The 21,244-nt window shown below is 37.6% G+C and overlaps 1 protein-coding gene and 1 long non-coding RNA gene across 10 annotated transcripts in view; one reads left to right on the forward strand and one right to left on the reverse strand.

The window, feature by feature from the left end:
- Window positions 1-17,275, reverse strand: part of LOC112161625 — a 28,058-nt gene extending 10,783 nt beyond the window's left edge. For both annotated transcript variants that reach the window (XR_002921915.2, XR_004949147.1), the window contains exon 1: window positions 17,174-17,275. This is a non-coding gene — a long non-coding RNA (uncharacterized LOC112161625). The remainder of the gene's footprint in view (window positions 1-17,173) is intronic.
- The window catches only part of grid1a (glutamate receptor, ionotropic, delta 1a), a 395,293-nt gene that overhangs the window by 331,740 nt on the left and 42,309 nt on the right, over window positions 1-21,244 (forward strand). For all 8 annotated transcript variants that reach the window (XM_036215433.1, XM_036215430.1, XM_036215429.1 and 5 more), the window contains 3 exons: window positions 11,021-11,194; window positions 15,090-15,251; window positions 17,195-17,314. In XM_036215433.1, coding sequence (XP_036071326.1) covers window positions 11,021-11,194; window positions 15,090-15,251; window positions 17,195-17,314 — 456 coding nt within the window. The remainder of the gene's footprint in view (window positions 1-11,020; window positions 11,195-15,089; window positions 15,252-17,194; window positions 17,315-21,244) is intronic.

Below are 21,244 nucleotides of genomic sequence, written 5' to 3' on the forward strand. Positions count from 1 at the left end.
TCCAGAGTCATAAAGATTGTGTGATGATCAAATATTTATAAATGTAACAATCATAATCATGTTTCTCATTACCTATAATTACATTAGTAACAATAACATTTGTGAATGTTTATATATGTTTGAATATGCATGTTTACCGTTGATATCGTCCATATAATTATCTTTTATGCAATAAAAAAATACAGTATAAAGTGTATTAAATGGAAAAACAAAACTGGTGACTGAACAGAGCAGACGACCTGAGAAGGACTAACTGAAAACCAGAAACTTAAACACTCTGAGGTTGATTAACTAAATGAAGAAACAGTGGATGATTAACCTGAACATGGTGAGACTGACGGGGAAAACAGAACATGACTAAAGCAGGACAAAACCCAGATCCTGACAAGTTTTAAGTTGTAGTTTTAACAGCAAACCTTTGTTGAATACACACAGAAAGACAACACATTAGAAACAGACTTTCTGTCCACTATGCAAAAAAAAAAAAAAAAAAAATTGCCAAACAAATGATATTTTTTCTTTTACAGTGTAAAGCACATTTTTAATTTGTTTTACAAAACATTAACGCGAATAAAGCATTTGACTGATGTCAGAATGACATTAAAACGTTGATTTACAACATCAGCATTTCGATAACTTTACAGGTTTTAAAGTAATTCAGTCGTGATTTCTATTAATGCAAATCGATTTACTTTTTTTTTCCTGTAAATTAATTTAAGGTGCAACTGTATTTTTTACTGAATTTCTCAGATAACAGAATTATTCTTTAAAAACAACAATTTATTTACACAGTGTAGTATTTATTATATATCCTTGTATTGTTCCCAGACTACTTTTACATTTTTTGTTCAAACTCCAAACTATTCCAAATGTTTGTTCCACACACAAACACAAAATCAACCACAGTTTGTACCATTATTATTTAAAATGTATTTGTTCCTTTTAGATTATAGGAGTTTACTTCTACTAGAGGTTCTAGTTGTTGTTTTGCAATAAATAGTGAAATGCTTCACCGATCTTAACTTTATTGTCATTGTACATTTTTCTACTAAATTAGAGCAGTGCAGTCCTCTTCTGGTGCATTTTTAAATCAATAAGTAATAAAAAAAAATTTAAAAAAAAGACACACCTATCCATACATACAGCCAATGCATGGCTCCAATGTAAACGGTTAAAAAAATTGCATTAAAATGCACTCAATTTCTATTTATATTATATGAGTTGTTGTTGTTGTTCACCTTTTGCCGTATTCTACTTGTGCGATTGGCTTTCACTGCTTTGCACATGTGATTTATGCAGAGATTTTCACACCTTCCAGACACAGCTCTGTATTTTGTGAGAGTCTTGACCAAAGACCTACACTGGGAATCAAACTCTGATTTCCTGTGTAGCAAAAAAAGTATCCAACTTTGTGGATGTTTGTTTCTACAACATGAATGATGGACATAATGAAGATTTATAGTTATTACCGTGTACTTCATTATGGTTGGTGAGGTAGTAGAGCATCATAGAACAGTCTGTATGCAATGAATCATAGTCAAAGGAGTCTTTTACTTTTAGATTTTTTTATATCTCCGATATATTTTGACATGATTGTCAAAAACAAGCATTTTACTGTCTTTGAATGGTTTAATTACCATAAAGTTCTTTGAATTTAATCATAAAAATAATTTTATAAGAGAACATTTTTGAAGCGATTTCCTAAATAGGTGTCACAGAAGTTGATGGGAGAGGGAACAAAAGACACGCCTGAGTCTGGCTAAACCCCTCTCTAAACCAGGGTGATCCAGACACTAGCACACAGATCTGTATCTGACACCATCTACTCCACTCAGATGGATAGCACATCCTGCGAGGATTAGTTGTAGTTTTTTTTTTCCCTTCTCCCCTCTACAAAGACAGGACAGTGACACTCGAGAATGTTTGATGGATTAGGAGGCTGCGCCTGCTGTGACACTTTCAATGAGGGCAGTCATGATATCACTCACGTCTTGGGTAACTGCCCATCAAACAACTGGGATGGAAACTATATTTCTGGTGAAATCTCTGACGATTTGTAGGGCACTATGGGGAAAAAAAAGGTGGTGTTTAACCATTTATTCGTTTTAAATTACTGATTCAAAACACTGGGTTCAACACATGTTTACTACATGTGCAAATACAATTCAGGCAGGCCACATTATACCATTCATTAAACTGAAATTAGCAATCATGCATTCAAAGGCTCCCAAGCATTAAGCATCCTGTCTAAAAGTGGAAATTAATCCCGTCAGTCATTTGTGTTGTTCAGGTGAAACTGGGACTAATAAGGAAATCTAAAAATTACAGCAGCAATAAAAGCTGTTCTGGAAGTACAGGTACTGATGTGTAGTTCTTACTCTGTCTGTGCAACAAACCTCTAAGGGGAAACTGCTTCTCTGCATTTTAGGACGTTCTCTTCAGTGAAGGTTTATTTTGAATTAAGTGAGTTCCAGAATTTCCCCACCAAATCTTTTGATTTCTACTCACAAAAATCCACAAAACAGTTAAAAACATATGCTCATATAGGTGCAGATCAAGCAATCACTTGCAATTGGCTATAATATGACAGTATTGACAGCAGACTATATTTATTTAAAGTGGTAGGTTTTTAGCCGCCGTCTTTCTGTCAGATGAAATTTACTATAAAAAGCCTAGAAATTCGTTTCTGGGCTGTAATTTCAACATATGCAAGAATGAGGATTCATTATAGGCATTTATGTTGTTGAAAAGCAGTACCACAGGCAGCAGTAATAACTTAAGGACTTGTCATTGTAAATACTGTTTTAAAAGATGTAGAAGGCTTGGTTTCCAGACGAAAATTGAATGTAATTAGGAGCTGAATTTACTGACTATTTACTGACTGTTGGTAAGTATTAATGATTTTTTTTTAAGATATACATTTCCTTCTATGGTGAGCTAGTAGAGAATTAAAACAACATAGCAGCAGTAACCTTATATTTTCAGATTTTCTTCCAAAGACTGTAGATTAGTTTGAGCTTCACTTTAACAAGAAGTTCATGTAAGAACTACATTTTTGTGACTTTTGGAGCGACATTTTTGTGACTCAAGCCAATAATTGTAATTGAATGGAGCCCCTCTGGAAATATTGTTTTGCTGTCTTTGTTTAAAAAAAACATATAACAAATAGAGAACCTGCATTTTTCTTGTTCACATTTTTTCTATTAACATCCAGGGTAACTATACACAGCTCAGTCAGTCAAACTTCTGTTCTTCCAAACCACTTATTAACTTTCTGATAAGACAATAGACATGCTTTTACCACCTCTTGCTTTTTCTGATTACACTTTTAACTTATTTAAGAAACATAAAATATAACTTAGTTATCACAATTTTAATATAAAACAGTGAAAATGAATAAAAACTATTTAAAAAGTAGATTCAAAACACTCGCCACTGAAAATTCTAGCCTCATCCAAAACTTTAGCAAGAAACAAAGCACGCAAGACAAAAAGCTAAGAAGGCACAAAGCTAGCAAGACGCAAAGCAAGCCAGATTCAAAGCAAGCAAGGCTCAAAGGTAGCAAGGCTCAAAGCTAGCAAGACACAAAGCAATTAAGACATAAAGCTAGCAAGACACAAAGCAAGCAAGATGCAAAGCTAGCAAGATGAAAAATTAACAAGTCGCAAAGCAAGCAAGACACAAAGCAACTAAGACACAAAGCTAGCAAAACGCAAAGCAAGCATAATGCAAAGCAGGCAAGATGCAAAGCTAGCAAAACGCAAAGCTAGCAAGATGCAAAGCTAGCAAGATGCAAAGCTAGCAAGATGCAAAGATAGAAAGACGCAAAGCTAGCAAGATGCAAAGATAGCAAGACGCAAAGCTAACAAGACGCGAAGCAAACAAGACGCAAAGCAATTAAGACATAAAGCTAGCAAGACGCGAAGCAAGCAAGACACAAAGCAATTAAGACATAAAGCTAGCAAGACGCAAAGCAAGCAAGATGCAAAGATAGCAAGACGCAAAGCTAACAAGACGCGAAGCAAGCAAGATGCAAAGATAGCAAGACGCAAAGCTAACAAGACGCGAAGCAAGCAAGATGCAAAGCAATTAAGATGCAAAGATAGCAAGACGCAAAGCTAACAAGACGCAAAGCAAGCAAGACACAAAGCAACTAAGACGCAAAGCTAACAAGACGCAAAGCAAGCAAGACACAAAGCAATTAAGACACAAAGCAATTAAGACACAAAGCTAGCAAGACGCAAACAAGCAAGATGCAAAGCAATTAAGACGCAAAGCAAGCAAGACGCAAAGCTAACAAGACGTGAAGCAAGCAAGACGCAAAGCAATTAAGACGCAAAGCTAGCAAGATGCAAAGCTAGTGTACTAACAACAATAACTTAAAGACGAAGCAAAAGACTTCAGGGTGAACCTGAAAGCAAGCATAATAACAAACAAAACCCCATCTAACGGAACCCAGGAAGCTTATCAACAAAAGAGATGGGTAAAAGACTGACAAACACTAACCTCCCAGGACGAACATAAACAGGGTTCACACCGTTCACACATGAAAGTAATTAACAAAGACAGACACACAAAGATCCACAAACACGCCAAAGTCCCACTCTGACAGAAATAAAATACTGAAAACACAGATCAAAACGAAAAAAAACAAAACAAAGTCAAATCCAGCCACACTAGTAAAAGTGAAGGAAAAGTGGCTCATTTCCCATAAATATGTTAATTTATGTTATCAATGGTACATTTTTTAACCCTTACATTTTATTATAAGGATTTTTAAAGCTTTGGTTAAAACATAATTTTATCAATTTACAATTTTTTAAAAATATAAAGAGCGTTTTTACATCCAAACATATAACCACTGCAGTAGTTATATGTTTGGAGGCCATTTCACAGCAGTTTTGTATGACTTGAATGCAAATTTATGATGCCTGTGTCAATCATCCAACTCCCAGGCCCATTTTCATGAAAACCCCTTTCCCTCGGGCACATTACACCACAATATACCATCACATCCAATCATGTGAGCAATCGGAGTCATTAACAAGTCAAAGTTTATTAGATTAATAATAATCCGCAGCATCCCGGCCTTTTGAAAACTCCAAACTGATCATTAAGAACTGAAAAGGCATTCTGGAAGATGGAAAAAAATATATTTTCAAAAGTCCAACCTCCGTTTTGCTGAAACCCGTAGGATGCTGGCTGTATTATCATTTGAAACACATGAAAGAGCAGCTGTGCCTGTGTGTATTATATATTTGCTGTTTCACATGACCTACATTTGTTGTCATTATCACAGAGGAGAAGATGAGTCATCTCTGCTCTTTTATTTTACACCTTATTTAAAGCAAGCTCAGTGTTTATGCTATACTTTAGAGAATATTTGATTTTTACAGAAACTGCACAGAAAAAAATGGCTTTACATGCCGACTGATGTGTGGAAAAAAAACATGCCTCTGATTTCATAAACTGTTTAAAAATTCCAGTGTTATTTCAAGAAAAGGGTCAATGATTTTTTAAATCTCCAGATAATTGGATATGAGTGTAATTGACCCTCCTCTTTCAGTGCACTCAAAGAATACAGACCAGACGCAAATACAACTGCTGGTACTGTTGATTATTCAACCAACGACAATCAAATATTGCTTTTGAATTGTTGTTCAAAAGATTATTTGGTGCAGAGGTGGAGCAGTCGACCTCTGATCAGAAGATTACAGGTTTGGTCCCTGCTTCACCCACCCATGTGTCCTTGGGAAAGACATTAAGCCCCGCATTGCTCCTGGGGGTTATAGGTCGGCACCAATGCTTGGACGAGGAGCAACTACCAGTGTGTGAAAGCACCACGGGGCTTCTAGGAAGCAATATATAAGTATACACTTAAAAGAATTGAAAATGTTTCACATTGGGGACATGTTGGGCTTTGATAGCCAATGCATGTGTCTATAAACTTATAATCAGTCAGTTTATTTATTTTAAGGTCACATTATATCCGCTGTAGAGACAACCAAGAAGGAAGCCACCTATACATAGTAAATAGTCATCAAACAGCCTGTCTAAAAGTTATCACAATCCATGTGGACAAACTCCAAAGAGAACATCAGCTTTGTGTTCATGGACACATGGAAATCAAGTGAAGAACATTGTCCTTTCTGTGAATCTCAATTTGATTGTGCTCTTGAGCGGGTGTACTGTATCTGCCACTCTTGAATCTGTGCGGTCCATGAAATCTAAAGACTGCTGAGGCATTCTGGAGCCTAAGGTGCTACCTAGTGTCAGAAAACTTTGTCTTGGTTGCAGGTCATTGCTTCAACTCCAGGAAAGTGACCAGAAACAAACAACTAAAGACACCCAATAATGAATAAAAGCAAAATAATGAACGATTTGAAAAACCTTTTTTTAAGTTATGATCCAAATCACAGTGAACATTAATTGATGGAGCTGAAACCCTTCAAAACTGAGACATTTTGAGGAATTTACACCACTGGAGTGGCCCAAAATACCCAATGACTGGAGCAAAATCCCCTTTAATAGATAGATATTGTTTGCTTGTAGTCATTGCCTCCATTGGTTGTACAACAACACATCACAAAGAGACCTGGCTGCAGACAACAAGCTGGTGCCAAGATACCATTAGGTGGAACCTGTAGTACTTGACAGTAACTGGAAGTACCTCTATTTCGGTCAAAAAAAAAATCTTTTTTTTTTTTTTTTTACTACTAATTGGCGACCCTAACTGTTATGTTTTTTTCTCGTTTTGAGTTTTAAACCTTCAAAATTTAATTACATCAACCTCGACAGCGGTTTTATAACTTTAAAAAGGCCATGCTACAACAAAAAGTCATTACTTACATTTAAATATAAACTTCTGTGTTTCATAGCGCACCCACGTGAAGAAAAACGCTTCTCAGCACGATGCAGTTTACCCTCGTGGTGGAGGACTTTGTATCCCTCCACTTCGAGGTTGAAATTAAAAAAAAAAAAAAAAAAATTTCCCGGACACACTTGCACTTAAACTGTCCCTTCAAATGGAGGGGAAGGGAGAAGGGAAGAATTCGGATTGGGTCTTTAACTTCTTTTAGTACTGTAACTGTTACAGTCTATTCACATTGAAAAGTTCTAATAAAATATGCTACAATTCAAAAAATTTGTGGAATTTCTGCTTCTAGTTAATGATGTCTCGGCGCCATCTTGTCTTTAGCCAGGTCCCTTTCACACATCCGGGTGTTGTTTGAGCCTATTTCCTCTGCTTCAATAAAAACATTCTGCTGCACAATAACTTTAAAGCAATGCCTGATCTTTATTTGTTGAGTTTGAATAAACCTCTATTAATCGGTACCATTTACATTGTGTCAGGGGATATTGTGGGTTTTTCTTTTGCTAACAGTCCCGTCTAAATGTGCTGTGTTCTGCCGATCCATTTAGTGTCAAGCCACAGCTCTAGATTCTTCTCTCTTCACACTCTAGACTTAGCAGCCTGCAATTTCAAAACCTCACCTCAATGTCCAATGAAATGACTGTTGTGATTACCAGTAAAAAATTTAATCTATTTCCAGTGAAAGACTAATAACATGGAGTGAGCAGCACAAAGAGGATAATTTAGCCTATCAGCTAAACTTAATTTAATTAATAGATGTTGATCATCAGCTGTCACTGGAGCGTGGCTATGATGTATTCATGTTCGCAGGATTTTGAGTAGGCTGACTGAAGTAATTACCTCATAATTGTGAATTTTAAAAGCACTTTGTGTGCAATCTGCTCCAAATGCTTCTCCGGTTTGACTCATAAGCCGCTACTATGGCATGTGGATTAATAACTCTGACAGGGAAGAGACATATAGGGTAACATTTGAAATATTTAAAAGTACTGGAAAATGCTTCCTTTTATAGTTATGGATGCCTTTGTGTGCAGTGTAAAAGTATATTATGGCTCTGATGTTGAAAGAGTCACTGAATGCGCTTCATTTTTTACCTTGTATAGATGAGTAAAGGTGCATGTTTTCAGGCACATGGATCTGGAACCAAGACAAGACTGGTTTCATGACACGACTGTCACCTGTGTTGATGGCACTACACTTGCGCTGGGTGATGTTGTAAGTTATTAACTACGACGTTAGGGTTCAGCTCTGTGAACCATGCAAAAAAAAAATGTGTCTGATGAATGTGTTGCGGCAGCTCATGACTATTCATTCTTTCCACCTGACTGACTGTGAAGAGTCGGAGGAAAAAAGAAATTGATGAGTAGAAATCACCTGAGGTGTCTTTTATTCACACAGTTTGGATAAAGGGCTTGTTGACTCACTTGCTCTTCATTATTCTTTTTTTTAATTTATTTATATGTGACACATTGTTGTATGAGCACACAGGAATATACTGATAAAACAAGGACTTTGTGTGTGAAGACCAAGAATAGTCATGATAGGAAAAAGGAGCAGGTTGATGCATTATTGAAAAGCTTGTCATTTATGGACGTATGGTTTGGGCCCCCTGTACGTGTCACTTTTTGATGTTTTGGGTGTCTGCAACTTGTCAGTTTTTGACGTGCAGGCTGTTTCCATTAAATGAGGGGTCCAAAACCTTCAGGGCCTGAACCGGTACCGGTCCGAGGGCGACTTGGTACTGGACCACAGATGCCAATCCGGGGTCCCCAACCCTAGGGATGCAGACAGGGTACCGAGTTAGGGTACCGTTATCGCGTTAGGGTACCCTAACAGTTACCCGTTAGGGAACAGCATCATTAGGGTTAGAAACCTAAAATTTAATGGCAACAGCCTTCACGTCAAAAAACCAACAGCCAGCACATCAATAAAACGACGCGTCGAGGATACCCAAACCGGTATTGGGTTAGGATACTTCCATTTCCGGTACCGCATCCTGAGGATTGGAGACCCGTGATTTAATAGGAACAGCCAGGCGGTCAATAAAACAACTAGTTGAAGACACCCGGGGTCCTGCGTTGGCCCTCCTGGCGCGGTGTGTGTGTGTGTGTGTGTGGGGGGGGGGCTACCCTTCTGGTTGGGCTGGGGCCTGCACTCAGTGTGTTCCTTTGCCTTCCTGCTCTTGGGTGTGGGGGCCTCTGCGGTGGTCCCGCGTGCCCTGGTCTGGGTTTTTGGCGGGATTGCCCGGTGAGCGGTCTTTCTCCGCGGCCCCATGGCGGGTGTTGGAGGGGGTCCGGACTGCAGCTGCTGCCCTGGCGGGGGGAGTCTTGGCGTGGGGATGGCCGGGCGCTTTCCCCCTTGTACATTCCATCATCATCCACCTCAGCGAGACATAAACATTCACCTGAGCACAGGTGTCAGCTCATCTTTGCACTAATAGTATCGGTATCTGGTTAGGGAACCATTCCGTGTAAGGTACTGCGTCTCGAGAGTTTGAGACCTGTGATTTGATGGGAACAGCCAGTGCGTCAATAAATAGACAAGTTGAAGACACCCAAACTGGTACCCGGTTAGGGTACCAGTTTGGTACCCTCAGCACCGCGTCCCGAGGGTTGAAGACCCATGTTTTAATGGAAACAGCTAGCACATAAAAAAAAAAACAAACAGCCATTACATCAATAAAATGACGAGTTAGGGGACACCCAAAACGTCAAAGGGAGCTAAAACCATACGTCCATATATGACAACTTGGGAGTGAGAATGTATAGGAAAGGCACATATGGTGAAGTGTGACCAATAACCTTTCAGCTATGTGGTTAGGTTGCATATGAACCCCGAGGTTCTTATGAGATTTACTGTCTGCATCAGAATTGAACGCCGGTTCGCTCTGGAGAAGAGCAAACACTGTTCTTCCTCATGAAAACTGATCTGGACTCTCCAACACAAGAATTCCTTGCAAAAACCATAAACAAAAAAATGAACCTGTCTGTTTTTTGACGAGTATATGCATGAAAGGATCACTAATTTGTAAATCTAATCGGAATAACAAGAGGTACATAAATACTTTCTTTAAAAAATGATATATTTTACTGTATAATATGGATGCAAGTTACTGTATGTTGTAGTTTAAGGAAAATAAAGCAGGTTTGCTTTTTTAATCACCCTTTTAACACAGTAACCACCACAAGTGTAAAATTACAGATATATCATGCTCAGCAGTCACTGTTTCAGTGGTGATCCAATTTTTAATCAGCAAGCAGGAGAAGAACCAAATGAATGCTGCTTTTGATTGTCGCAAAAAAAAGCAACAAGGGAGGTAAATGAAGTCTTCACAGCTTTTCTAAACGACAAAAGGAGTAAAGACAGCTTTGTGAAGGCCTGTGGCTATGCTCTCACTACATCTACCCTAATCCATTTGATACCTTTGTCAACTAGAGTTAATGGGAAATAGGTCACAAGGGTTCCTTATTGCAACAGAGGCCTAAAACAAAGTCTTTTGCCTATTATGTTTCAATCTGTGTCCAAATGGATTCTAGTGAGCTCTGCTTTCACATCACCGAAGCACAAAGAGCAGCTCTCGGCGACCTATTGCAGTGGGATTAGCGCCGCCGTAATACTGTTCCCTGTCACTCAAAGCTCGGAGGCCTTAACAATTCAACAAAACTGAAACACGACTGCATTACCACCAAATAATTTGGACATCAATAACGGGCTTTTGGAATATTTGCAAACCTGTTTGAAACTTTGGTCCGTGAAATCACAAAAACCACACGGTTTCTCAAAACATCTGTTTATCAAACACCCCTGGAAAGCAACTGTACAGAAACTGTAGTTTCATAGATTCTCTCAGATTTTATCTTGGTAATGTTTTCAGTGTCGTTTTACTGCTAGAGGAATGATTCAAGAAATTATTTTACTAGAGACTCCATAGTGACAAACAAAGGGTGACACCATCATGGAGCTCACAGGTATCCCCTGAGAATACACCTGCTCAAACAAACGAGGTTATTTCCTTCTCCAAATGTCCACTCGCATTCCCGATTGCTTTTATTATTTCTCTCAGTGCTACGATCCCAATCTGATCAAAGGTCTTATTGTGTTTGACTTCTATTAACTAAGAAGCTTTTTCCTGTTCTCTGTTCTCAGGAGGTGAGCGACTCCGACATCGTGGAGCTGGTTCACGGTTCTCTGGGCCGGATGACGATCATTCGCCAGATTTTCCCAATGTGGAGGGACACTAATGTTCGCTGTATGAGGAACAATCACCGCATCTCGTCCCTGCTGTGTGACCCTCAGGAAGGCTACCTGCAGTCTCTGGAGGTCATTATTTAAAGTCTCACTCCAACTATATTTTTTTCTATCGTAAAATTTTTCCAGTGATTTTATTATTATGATTATGAAGTTTTTAATCAAAACGTTTTAGCCTTTGTCGTTTTTTTAAGACATGTTATGCCTAGTTACAGTGTCTCTTTAGCAGAAATATGATTCTGGTTTTTGGGCGGGACTGTTGGTGCTGAGCACGGGAAGGATAAAGAATTAGGATTTTGGAGTAAAATTGATCCAGGAAGTTCCTCACTTCCTCGTCCGAGCGGACATCCGACTCAAAACGATACATCTGGACATTACTGATATTGCTCAACATTTTTATGTAGCAGTGATGAATATTTACACTAGCAAGACACAGAGCTGTCATAATCAGACAGGGGTGGGATTGGTAGCAGGGCTACTCAGCTCAGCTCCAAAAGCCACGCCCCCTCAGAGGAGATTTTGGAAACAGAGGCTTCAGATCAACATGAAAAATAGCTTTTTAAAACATTTAGGTTGTGGGATTTTGGTTAAAAACTTCATAATCATAATTAAAACACTACTGGGAATGTTTTTTTAAAGTAAAAAACCAATCTTTGCTTTCTTGACCTCTATAGAAACATTTTTTTTATATAAGACTCATTAGAACAAAACGAACATGAATTATAAGCTGTGTAATATATTTAAGTATTAGCCCCTACACTGATTCTCCTTTAACCACACGCTATCTGCAAAGACCAGAGCTGTCTAAATCCCTTCATGTCCATTAGATCTCTGGGGTTTCCCATCGTGCCTGGGAAGTTGGCCACAGATCCTCTGGATCCCTTTGCTTCTTAGGTGGCATAGAGGATTTGCCTTTGCCTGGCACTTCCTGCAGATGCTCTGCCTGCTTGAGCTGTTGGGAAAGTGGAGATTATCACATCCCTTTAGGCTGTGCGCCGTGTCCCTTAATTCCTGTACATTCATTACTTTGCATTTAATAAACCCTTAACTTTAATTATGCATCTAAAACCGAAATTGCCTTTTTAGAAAATTGGAAGTATGCTTTCATATCCCTCAAAAATTCTAAATATTTTTACCCTTTTGGGAAAATTTCATCCAAGAGCTATATAGAAAAAAAATGCCATGGATTTTGTTTCTATTTAGGAGAAAATAAAAGATGTTACAAATATAATTAACACTATCGTATGAATGCTTTACAGCGTTCACGTAAAAGTGATTCTCCTGCTCCTTTATGTACATTTTTTGGCACTTAAAAACTCTGTCACACTTCCAATGATTTCTGTAATATTGACATCAAAATCTTCAGTTTGTTCAGGGCATTACTGCTTGTATTTTTGGTAGTCATACACTTTATAGTTTTTGAAATACTCAGCAAAATATGTCCCATAGGAAATTAACGGGAAATTGACCAAATCCTTCGAAAGCTTTGTGCGCTTTGAAACTTGTGAACTTCCTCATTTATTTTCAGCAAGAGACACCATTTAAACTTTAAAATGTTCAGCAACTGCTGGTTTTTCTTTGGGTAATTTGGAATTTTGCTTTAATTTTCGCAACATGCTAGCTGTTTTTGGCTAATTTAGACAAAATGCTAAAATACTGGCAAAATTAGAACTTTTTCCAGTTTTTAGGCTAGTTTAAAGTTTAGCTAATGCTTTAGCATTATGCTAGCTGTTTTGCAAATTTTAATATTTTCAAGTTTTTAGGCTAATTTAGAGTTTAGCTTCAATTTTTGCAACATGCTAGCTGTTGTGGCTAATTTAGACAAAATGCTAAAATACTGGCAAAATTATAACTTTTTCCAATTCTTTAGGCAAGTTTGGAGTTTAGCTAATATTTCAGCATTATGCTAGTCGTGGGAAAATAAAAATTTCTATTTAAATATTTAGCTAATATTTTAGAAAGTTTTTAGCTTCAGCATTTTTAGCTAGCTATCAGTTTCAGCATCTTCACAAGCCACATTCAGCTTACAGCATTCACACTAGCATCATTGCAGGGAATGCCATATATCTAGTAAAATAAAAATTAGATGAAAACGTGTTTGAAAAAGCAGCAAAACACTGTCAGAAATGTGTAAGTTTCTTAATTATATGGTAAATGTACAGTGTAGGAGCTCCATGAGGCACTTTAGTGTTCCCCGGCAGGAGCAGATAAAACAGCTCTGGTGTAAAACCCCTTTCGTGCTCGGAGAGACACACATATGCTCAGTAAGAGGCTGGGAACTTGATTTATTACATTCCTCACAGTTTTAGCTGTGGCAGCCATGGTGCATCTGCCAAGTGCCATGACTACAAATATTAACTGATTATACATGCAACTGAATGTGTATTAAACTCCCTTGGCAAGATAATTATGAACAAAATGGTTCCCCATGAATATAAATGACTGCAGCATGGAGTGCATTTGGAAAATAATGAGCAGAATACGGCATATTCTTGTTTCAAACAAAACCAAAAGCTTTTATGAACTATTATGTATTTGAAGCTAAACTTTAAGATGCCTTAAATTGAAGACATTGCTCGGTAAAGAACTTATTAAATAAAACAAGACATGAATAATGCTTTATAGGTGTTTGTGCAAAGATGAAAGTTTCTCTGTAGAACTCTCAAACTTTTCTTTTTTTTAATGATTGTGTTTCCTTTCATTATACTATGGACAGATGGTAAAACCATGTGGCCTGTGCTCCCAAAGTTCTCCATAATGTACATGAAAGAGGGTTAATTATTGGGTGACGGCAGTTAAAGCATTTATCATAACACTGGAAGGCTAAAGACTCTGCGGCGCTTTTGTGCAATAATCCCCTTCACAGCCCATCAGCTGCGGCGTGACCTCAGACATTTGGATTAGAGAGCTGAATTTCACCTGGATTTAGCTTCTGACTCACTGACCTTGAGGCAACTGAGGCTGACTCGTGAAATGTCTTAGCACTGAGCCGCCCGCAGTGAAAGTCAAAACATGTCAAAGCTGGATGCTCGGAGTAACAGCTAGTGTTATTTCCGGGAAGAATCTTCTGTGGGAGGTTTTAACTGAACTTTACCCAGAAGACCTTTTATATCAACTGTCAGAGCGAAACATAAGGCAGCTGACATGATTGTTGACATGATGTGCCGCCGTTGAGGGGGGGAAACAGTCCAACAAACGGCGGTTTTGAAACGCATTTCGTATCGAAATACAAAAGCCTTTGTGATGTTGGCGAGTCATTGAAAGTTCAGCAGCTGGTGAATGTTATTGCTTTTTTTTTTTTTTTACTAAATTTATTACAAACAAATAGTGGCCAGTCACTGATAATATCAGGAACTGTATCTGATGGTGGACAAAAAGATACACCAATTGTTGCTCCTTCTTTCAAAGCAAAAAGGCAATTTTATCCATCTCTGACAAAAGCCAGCCTCCTTATTCTGCTTGGTGGAGACTTCGTCAATGAACCATAATTTTCCCTGAAGCCTTACGCCTGGTTCAGACTGGATGTGGAACGGAGGCCGCTTCTCTTCAGCTCCATTGTTAAGCTAGGTCCAGAGCGTCGCGGTTCTCAGCAGCGGATCGTTTTGGTGTCTGGTCAGTTATGTGTGCGAGCTTTAAGCAATCAGCGTCAATTCTGGCAGGAAGTTACATCAAGATACAGGAGAAAATCTGGTTTATTTTCAAAATATAACTATTTTTTCACAATAAAACACTGAGATTGGCAAATGTGATCATGTTTATGTATCTAGACAGATTATAGAGACGAAAATAAACAACATACACACACAAACTTCTCTGTGTGTCTCAACAACAGACAAATTAAAGAAGTGTAGGCCTACTAACTACTTGCTTTTTATTAACAGAAACATGGGTTCATATTTTTAGGTTTTTAACTTACCCATGATGGCAAAATTAATAATTAAAGTGTAACTTGTTTTCATTCCAACAGGTGTCCAACCTCTACCTGTATGACAGTGTTCTGATGCTGGCCAACGCCTTCTACAGAAAGCTGGAGGACAGGAAATGGCACAGCATGGCCAGCCTCAACTGCATGAGGAAGTCCACAAAGCCATGGAATGGAGGGTGGTCTATGCTGGACACCATTCAGAAGGTGACTTAAGTTTTTGACAGTTTTTCTTGCAATTTTTGCATGAGTAATTGCTTTTAAAACTGCTGATGTAAACAATGATGAGAAGTATTAGTTTGTATTTGTTAAAATAATGAAAATAGTGTTTTTGTGGGATTTTTCACACGATGGAGGACATAAGATGTGTAAAGAAAATTAAGTTTAAATGCAGGGGTGTCAGATATTTGCGTTAATCAAGATCAATTAATTAAATAGAATTTGGTGTGTTTTTTTATCACATTAATCTCATTTCCACGTTGAACTGTTTCCGTTCATGTCTGATAATGCACACCAGAAAGAGCATTATCCCGCTCCATGGTCATTTACAAAAAAAAGTTAAATCCATAATTAAAACTTCAATCCTGGTATATTTTTGACTTTAGATTGTTTTTCACAAAAATCGCTAAAAAGTTGCATTGTCATGGTAACAGCTTTAGAAGGCGGCATTTGAGGATCCTCTCTGAAGAAATCAATTGTCATAAGAAGCTTTCAAAAGGAACCTCTTACGCCTTGTTTTTGTCCAGAGGATTCAGGCAAAAAAACTAAGTCCAAAGTTCTAAATTCCTACATTTCCTCCCTCTTTTGTTCTCTTCTCTGTTTTTTTCTTCATCCCAGTATTCAAAATTATCAAATTTACCACATAGGTTAAAGAAAACTATAAAATCACAGTTCTACTGTTTTGCTGTTATAATAAACTGTGAAAAAAAGTACATCAACTTATATTTTATGGCATTAATAGGAAGTTTGAAGTCAATATTTTTTGGATTCCACATAAAAATGTCCCTTTTTTTTTGATGTGGTAAATTGAGCACTCCGGACCTGATACGTGCTTGTTTGTTTCTCTTTTTTTGTTATGTAAAAGTAAAGGCTGGAAGTCTGTAAAAAAAAAAAAATAAATAAATCCACGTTTTTAGTTATATTTTGATCTTTTACCGCATCACAATTTCACAAATTTAAGTGAAAATAACTCAAAATTAGGCTTTTCACAGCAATTAAAATAAATAAATAAAATAAATAAAAAATAAATAAATAGATTAATTAGATTAATTAATGACAGCTTAACAGCAGAAATAGATGACAGCACTACTTAAAATTGCATTTCTGAGTAATTCTTTATATTCATATCGTAGTAAAGCAGGACATATGCAAAAATTGCAGTTTGAAAAAGCTTATTCCTATGTATAAGTAACTACGGCAAGCCACAAGGTCCATGCTCCATGGCATTCTGATGTATCTACTTGTAGTTTTACTAGATGAATGTACGCCTTCGTTTTCCTCATCTGAGTTAGGATCTGGCTCAAAACTGTACGGCTGTGCAGGTTCGCTCCAATATTACTCTCCATTTTTGTTGCACCGGTAATGTTAGGTTGGAGTTGTGAGGGGTTGTAAGCTAGTGGGAGAGCAAGTAAGTATTCTCAGAGGAGACTTTCTTATGAATTACTGCAGAAAATATGTCCTATAAAACCACACAGGTTCTTTATTATTATTATTTTGACTAAAAACAACATAATTAAAAGACCAAAAGGAACACTTCAGGTATAGATTAAAAGATAACTGGAGTGGGACTTTAAAAGATTCGGTCACAGTCAACAAAATGTGTTGTTTTCATGCAATTAATTCACCTGAAAATTTTAATTAAACCCCTTTAAAGGGCTTTTGAGGCAGTTAACACTTGAACATGATCTTTCTATTCTGCATCTGCATGGATTTACGCAGAATTGTGGACTCTCATCATGATGTTTAGTTCTGCTTCTTTTGATTGCCCTAAATAACTCTCACAATAATGGAAAGTTGCATAATCCTATTAAATTCAATTTATAATTTACATAGACTTTTCTAGATTTACGGTATTCTCAGGTCACACACACAAACACAAGTAAAATTTAAACGTTGAAACAAAATCTGACCTTTTGTTCTTGACCCTCCAGGGACGGATCAGTGGTCTGACAGGAATGATGGACTTCCGCGCTGAGGGCTCCAATTCCCACGTGCAGTTTGAGGTTCTTGGGACCAGCTACAGTGAGACATTTGGAAAAGATGTGAAAAAGGTTGGTGAATTTATTTTTCATTATGCCATACACGTCCTTTTTATTCTTTTTTTTCCTTTTTTTTTACTTTGACTTGAAAATTTACAAGAGAAAGATTTTTTTTTCCCTTTATTTTTTATCGCATCATCTTATTTTTCTTTTTTTCCACCGGCTGTCAGAAACAGCAGACAGAGTGTTAACCAAGTGCGCAGAGGGGAAGAACTGCATGACAGGGCAGAGCTGAGTGTTTTTCTTGTACAAACCCAAGTGCTCAACTATAGTTCTGTCTTTGGAAAAATATGGTGAAGAAAACTTGAAAGTGTATTACTGTCAAAATTGATTGGACTACATTTACTTCACAGTAATCTTTGTTTTTTTTTTTACCATTCTTTTTTGGTAAAAGAATATGTTTTATGATCTAAACAAAAAAGATCCACATGCTTGTTGTATATACACAGACTTCTTCTAGAATTAGTTGCTATTACGGTGTCGTGTGTGGCTGCCCTCTACTGGCTGAAACACCTGTAACACCACCCAACTTATTTCTAATTAAAGGCTAACCAAACAGTAAATCAACTTTTTTTGGGCTGTTGACTTCTATAAATGGGGCTTTAAAAGTGCTGTCCGTTGGTCCTTTACACATTTTTGACCATTTAAAATGTTTAGTTCCTAAAGTTATAGTCTAAAACTTCCTGTGTGCTGCCCCCTACAGGTTGAAACGAGGTATTACAGTTGAATTTTGTGATTGGTCAACTGGTGTAAGTCCCGCGTCATTTCAGAAGTTTCATGTCATCATGCTCTGCAGCTTGATTCTGTTACGGTTGGTTGTTATCGTGTTAGCTTTAGCATGGTTCGTGGGTGTATTGCCTTCAGTTGTCAAAAATCTACTGTTTGCACAACTTTGATGTAGTTTTCAATAGTAGTTGAGTGCAATTGGCAATGAATCTAGCAAGTTCCGTCCTGAGGATGTGATTTGCAATGAACGTTTCGCTCGAGACTCTTTGCTTAATGCGTTAGCTTTTAGTAGCTTATTATGCTATTTTATTTTACCACCAAGACACAGGTCCCCTTCAGACCAAGACACTGCTTTTGCAATGCCCAACAACCAAGGGTTTGCAGGTCCAAAGGGGGCCTGTGTCTGAGAGTGGTAAAATGATGCTACCATCGTAGCTAATACAGGCTAACATATTAAGCAAACAATCTCGGGTGAAATGTTGTTTGCAAATCTATCACTAGGATGGAGTTTGTTGGATTTAATGCCAATAACGCGCAACCTCTGTTTCCTAACTTCCAAGTCCACTGGAAGGTTGTGTAAGCCAGAAGATTTTTGACAACTTAAGGCAATATACCTACGAGCCATGCTAAAGCTAAAGCTAACAACCACCCGTTACAGAATCAAAGATAGGCTGGGTTTTATACTGGAGCTGCAGAGCATGATGACGTCAAACTTCAGGTGACCAATCACAAAATTCAATTACAACACCTCGTTTCAACCTGTAGGGGGCAGCACACAGACGTATTTTGATTATGTTTTTATGAATTAAACAAGTTTATTTAAATTTGTCAAAAAATGGCAACAAACAGCACTTTCAAAGCCTCATTTACAGAGGTCAACAGCCACAAAAGATTGATTGAGTGTCTGGTTATCCTTTAACGAGAAACTTTACTATTTTTCATACAAAGCTTGAATGTTTTGCTTGCAAGGACTATTTACGGAAACCATTTAGGCTCATCAGTAAACCGCTCTCTTCAAGTGTTGTGGGGCTGAAGTGAGAGATTGAGAGTGTTATTTTTACACCCCTCTCCGCTGTAATTTGTTTGTCGCCTTTTGTCCTGATTCAGTCAAGGACTTCTTCCAGAATGAAGAGGAATTGGGTTTCTTGGCAATCTATGTAGAGCAGTACTGACCAGAAGCCATAATGAAGATTTAATCACCACTCAGCCTAACTGAAATCATGAAGCCAATTCGTCATAATGTGGCCATTAGCATTAACAGGAGCAGCACACACATACACAGACATGCATCAATCAGACTAAGACATAATGGACAGCAGGATCCCTATATGCATTTACTGATGAACATGTATCTCGATGGTGAGTCATTCAAACTCGGGGCAGGGGGCAGACATGCTAGCATGCTGTTGCACATTTCTTTCAGTCATCAGAAGCAGAAATTGGGTTAGTTAATGGTTTGCCAAGTCTGCGTCTTTTGTTCATTGCTTTTATGAGTGCACTACCATGAAAGAGATATATATCCTTTTCGTTCTCTACCATAGCTCATCTGTAAGCATTCGGTTTATTTCTTCTCCAAAGAATTGTTGACCACCATTAAAAACTTACATAATTTCCTTGCATAAACGCCATGTTTGTGTGTGTCATTGATAGGAGTCTAACAGCAATTCCATGTCCCACTCAACCTGCCAGCCTCCTCTGAGCCTTCCACACTTTATCCCTCACCTTCTATCTCATCTCCCATCCTCCCATATCTCCTCTCCTCTGTGGTCACTTCTTCTCTATCTTCTAACCTTTTATCTTCATTTTTCAGCCCCGGTTTCCTCCCTCTCCATCATCATTTATCTGCATTTGGTCCATTTTCTTCCCAGGCTGATGGCTCTTAGATGAGGCGTCTTTCTGGTTAGAAACTGTAATGAAGACTGAAATACTATTTCCAGAATGGCTACTGCAAGATTTCTCCACCATCCAATGCTGATGCTGAGTGATCGATGCTGTTGTTGTTGTTGTTTTGGTTTCCCGGCTTGCTCTTATTGATGTGTCAGCTCATCTCCTAGCAGATATGGCTAATGACTTCCAGCTTACATGCAGTTTTCATGGAACAAGTCAGTTCATCTGAGAGTAATCGTTCGTAAAACAAGGCATCTCGCATGCATCATTCAGTAGTTGGCTTTCAAATGTTTTTCCAATAAAGCACCATTAATGCCGTATTTAAAAAATATCACAAATGAACTCCAGTCAAGATGGTGTTTAAGGACTGCTCTGTGGTGCTCATTATCCCACCATGGCCCTAGTATTTATTACTGTATTTATTTCTTGTGGAATGTGTTTGAAACTATTAATTGAAAGTGCTGATGTTCTCACCTGTACAGCTCAGGTTGTGATTTGTGTTATTTTGAATGTTATTGTGTGAATGCTTTACACTATTCACACTATAGTGATTCTCCTGCGCCTTTCCAAATGTTTTTCATCATGTACAACCTCAATCACATTTCAACTCGGCAATCTTGGTATCAAAATGTTCAGCTAAATCAGGACAATACTACTTGCACTTTTTCTGAATTCATAAATTTAAAACTTTTTGAAATATTAAGCAAAATATGCCCTATAGGAAATGAGTGACAAATTGCTCATATCCTTCAAAAACTTTTTGTACTTTAAAACTTGGGAACTTCTGCATACTTTGAGCTAAAGACACCATTCAAACTTTTAAATCTTCAGCAACTACTAGGTTTTTAGGATAATTTGGAGTCCATTTTTTTTTCTTAGCAACATGCTGTTTTTGGCTAATTTAGACATTGTGCCAGGTTTTAGGCTAATTTGGCTAATATTTTAGCGATAAGCTAAAATAGCAATGTGCTAAAATATTAGCCAAATGAGAAATGTTTCCATTTTATGTGGCTAATTTCGATTTTAGCCAATATTTTAGCAAAATTGGTTATTTTACCAGTTTTTAGGCTAATTTGGAGTTAGCTAATATTTCATCAATATGCTAAAATATTGTAAAATATCTTCAAAATTAGACATTTTTTGTAGCTAATATTTTAGCATTATGCTAGCTATTTTTGGCAAAATTAGACATTTGTCCGTATTTTTAGGACAGTTTGAACTTCAGCAATATACCAAAAACATTTTAGCATTATGGTAGCTGTTTTTGCTACTTTAGACATTTGTTTCTGTTTATTAGGCTAATTTGGAATTTTGCTAATATTTTAACAA

The sequence above is a fragment of the Oryzias melastigma genome, linkage group LG15, assembly GCF_002922805.2.
Source record: "Oryzias melastigma strain HK-1 linkage group LG15, ASM292280v2, whole genome shotgun sequence".
In the NCBI taxonomy this organism is placed as follows: Eukaryota; Metazoa; Chordata; class Actinopteri; order Beloniformes; family Adrianichthyidae; genus Oryzias; species Oryzias melastigma.